The sequence below is a fragment of the Cryptomeria japonica genome, chromosome 3 (genome assembly GCF_030272615.1).
Source record: "Cryptomeria japonica chromosome 3, Sugi_1.0, whole genome shotgun sequence".
Classification (NCBI taxonomy): Eukaryota; Viridiplantae; Streptophyta; class Pinopsida; order Cupressales; family Cupressaceae; genus Cryptomeria; species Cryptomeria japonica.
Genome location: NC_081407.1, coordinates 84,591,212 through 84,594,943, shown reverse-complemented (window position 1 = coordinate 84,594,943; position 3,732 = coordinate 84,591,212). Strand labels below are relative to the sequence as shown.

General features: G+C 36.8%; 1 protein-coding gene across 1 annotated transcript; it reads right to left on the bottom strand.

The window, feature by feature from the left end:
- Positions 1-413: 413 nt before the first annotated feature.
- On the bottom strand, positions 414-1,785 carry LOC131027946 (calmodulin-like protein 2). Its single transcript, XM_057958042.1, has 2 exons — positions 1,614-1,785; positions 414-934 (listed from the first exon to the last, which is right to left on the bottom strand). The coding sequence occupies exons 1-2, from the start codon at positions 1,783-1,785 to the stop codon at positions 414-416; spliced, it is 693 nt and encodes a 230-aa protein (XP_057814025.1).
- Between the last annotated feature and the right edge of the window lie 1,947 nt (positions 1,786-3,732).

Here is a 3,732-nt window from a genome sequence, read left to right as displayed (position 1 = left end):
ATAAATATTTTCAACTTAATAAATTATCTTCAAATATTAAAAATAATAACAATATTATTTTAAAATTCTAGTTATTATATTTAAAATATTCGTATAGTTAATAAAAGATCAACCATTACTTTAGGATTTAATTGTGAATATTCATCAACAAGATACACCAAAAATGTGATTCCGAGCGACAATTGTCCAAATTTTTCCATTAAAAATGTAATGAGGCAATCTTTGCAATGAAATATGGAAATAAATACAGACCATTAGAATTGCTAGAGATTCATAAAGAATTTCGTAGGTTCTCAGTACACTCACGAAAATGATAAAATGGAAATATTACCAACGATAGATGTTGAAAGCCATGTGCATTGTATTTGCTTACAAAGTGCACACTAACATGACAAAGAACCAAAATCCATTGGTCATGGAGAAGGTTCAGAAGACATCATAATCTTGAATTCAGCGAAGTCCAACACTCCATTGCCGTCCAAATCAAATCGACATATCATTTGTTCGCACTGTTGCAGGTCTTGGCTCCATGGAATCAATCCCATGGTGGACAAGACATGTTGCAGCTCCTCTGAAGTTAAGTATCCATCTTTATTCTCATCAAATACACCGAATGCTTCCATCAAATCTTCTGAATCATCTCTCGCTTTATGGTCTTTATTGTTTAGAATGGATTGATATACCTCAACAAATTGTTCAAATCGCAGGCCACTACAGTCCTTTTGAAGAGAAGTGCTGAGCATAAATCTCACATCTTCTTCTGAGATTGGTATTCTGAGCTTGTTCATGAAGCCACATATCTCACTCACGCTCACTTCTCCATCTGCATTTTCATCCACCATCTCATACATTCTACGAATTTCATTAAGATCAGCCATTTCTTGCAACGTTGTCGACTCCGTTTGATTGGGCTTCAAAATTAATATATGGGGTCCTGCAGATCAACAGAACAAGTAACGGGTAAAACGAGACAGATATCTCAAGGAACTCAGAATACGAAGAGGCAGGTCTCATCCCATTGATTATCGTCTAGGCATAATTAATTATTTATACGGGGAAATAGAAGGTAATAAGATCCTTTGCGCGTAAGAGTTTGGATTTAATGGAAGGAGGAACGCTCCCTCTCCAACGATAGAAATGAAGAAGAAATGCCCAACGTTAGTTCTTCCTCCAGTTTCGGGACGTGGCCAAATTACATGAATGGTTGATTTAAAGGATCACAAATGGTGAACCCAAATCACGGAACCATAGGCAACAAATAAATTTAGGAGAGATAGCACGAGATTCCTAGTTAGTAACGTAATGCAGGAGAGTAATTTAAAAAATGGGATAAATAGGACATAATGTATAACCGAGTGTAGGATTCCATTGGGTAAAATAGTGGAAGTTACGAATATTTCGACGCGTTTCCAAAACTTTTTTCCCAGGTTTTAGCGAAAGAATCCATCTTTATGTCGCTACACTCATAAACATCGAACGATCCCGAGTCAAGTCAAAGCTATATTTATAATGGCAAGAATAGGAAATTTATTTATCATAAATTGTATCCCATACAATTCTGCGTCACATAGGCATCATTGCTCCAAGTCGATGGAAATCATGGACCGTCATACTTGTCTTTTTGTTTCCATGGAACACTTTGTAAGCCCGGAACTTGGCTTCTAGTGACCATGTTGACCAATTGAGCATGGACTGTAGCCCGCCGCAGAGACGTTCGCACGTCGCACTCGTGCCCCTCGAATCTGCACCCCCAAGAGTTTGTAATGCCTCTGTCCACATAGGCATCTTCGCTCCACGTCGATGGAGATCATGCACAGTTATATTTGTCCTTTAGTCAACACGAATCGCTTTGTCAACATAGAAATTGTCTTCTAGCGACCATGTTGACCAATTGAGAATGGGACTGTAGCATCCTGTGGAGATGTTTGCGTGCCACACTCGTGTCTCAAAAATCTATTAGCCCATAGGTGGCCATTTGAGAATCACGCATGCACCCGAAAGATTTAGTAATGCCTTTGTATGTGGCTACTAACGTGGGGATTCATTTGGGAGGCTATATCTCTCACATTTTTGGTCTTTCTAGGGAATTCTAGATTATTCAAAGATATTATGTTCTTTTGGCATCCATTCTCTTAATCATATATAAGTTTTCCAACATCTCGAGGACCACCATTGTTGTGGTCTCTTGAAGAATTCATGGTGTCATCTTCACAAGTGTTGGAGGGATTTTAATTACTCTTCTTGGTCTATTTGCACATCCATAATCTCTCATTTTGATTTATCTATTATCTTAGTTCTATCTCTTTATCTTTATCATTTTATCTTTCATTATTGTTATTACTTGCATTGTCCATGGAGGTGGAAACATTGAAACGGGGGTTTGAAAAAAGTAGACCTTTTAACACAACCCCCAACATTTTCTTCTATTTGTTTGTGTCCAGGTTTGTAGTTAAATGAGTGAACCTATCTTGCTGGAGGCTTCAATCATGGATCCTTTGTAAGCTCTCCCTACCATTTTCTTATTTTATTTGAGTATCATCCATTCCGTACTCTTATCTTAGTTTTTCATTTACTTCATTTACTTTAGTGTAGTTGCATATGTCCTTTCTATACGGTCTGTATACTCCATTCATACAAGACAAAAATGCGTCGCGTTGGTGTCTCAGTTTCGTGCACTCGTCCTCAGAACAAAGGCTTAGCAGGGTCGTTTGGAAACTTTGTTTGTTGGTGATTTATCTCATTCTATGCTTAGCATCCCCTTTCTCTCCTTTAGCGCTAGTATAAGTGAGGTAGAGCAAAGGTAGGTTTGTCCCTTGAGGTTCATCACCTTGAGGGTGAGAAATCCCGTCCTCTATAGTACGACGTATAAATATGTTAAGTTTTTTCAATACCGAGTAGAGTACAATACACAAAATTCATTCTATTAAAATATTAAGTGGTTCAATTTGTAAGGAGTAAATATTAATTTTCGAAGTGGTATTTTGAAATCCCACATTTTTAGAAGATGGTTTTGTTAATATTTTTGTATCTTATTCAAATATAAATATTTTCATAATTATTATATTAGATTGATTTTATTAGAAAATAATCATTGTATTTAACATTTGATTCAATTTTTTCATTTGTGTTCAGGATAGTCTAATATTAAATTCACAATTCACACAATGCAGTGATGCCAAAGCTAACTACACTCAACACCATGTTAAAATTAAAGCTTTGATATAAGAATTATGTTAGAAATATGGATGAGTTGATTATGTGTTGCATTGATGTTTTGTCATTGATGTCAACACTAGCTGTTATGGTTGGTTACCGACAGACAGGTTTTGGTTATAGGTAGAAGATCTAGTGTTACTGACAGGAGAGACTATCTATTGGGCACTTCTGACATCTTTGGATCAATGAAGTATGTTTGATTTTATGTGTTACATTCTTATGGAGCATGTTTTGGTCAGTTGGTATTGATTTGGTAATCGGGTGCTATCACACACTCATGTAAACCCTTATTGGCATGGGTTTAAGGTTTAACCAGTAGAGCTTTCACTGAGAAATCTTGATAGGATGCATATGTGGTCTTGGTGCGGCTTCTAGATGGATTTCAGTATGCTAAAGATGTTCTTTGATCATGCCTCAAATGATTGAAGATATTGCTTCGGCGTGGTGGACCCAGATTAGGTCTGGGGCCTATCTAGGTTATGGACCGGGATCATGTTAACGTGTTCTCTACACATT

Excerpts from the sequence above, each read along its gene's own strand:
- LOC131027946 (XM_057958042.1), bottom strand. The coding sequence starts at position 1,785 with ATGCCTATGTGGACAGAGGCATTACAAACTCTTGGGGGTGCAGATTCG. Across the intron at positions 935-1,613 it reads CCATGGAAACAAAAAGACAA|GACCCCATATATTAATTTTG; the intron begins GTATGACGGTCC and ends GTTGATCTGCAG.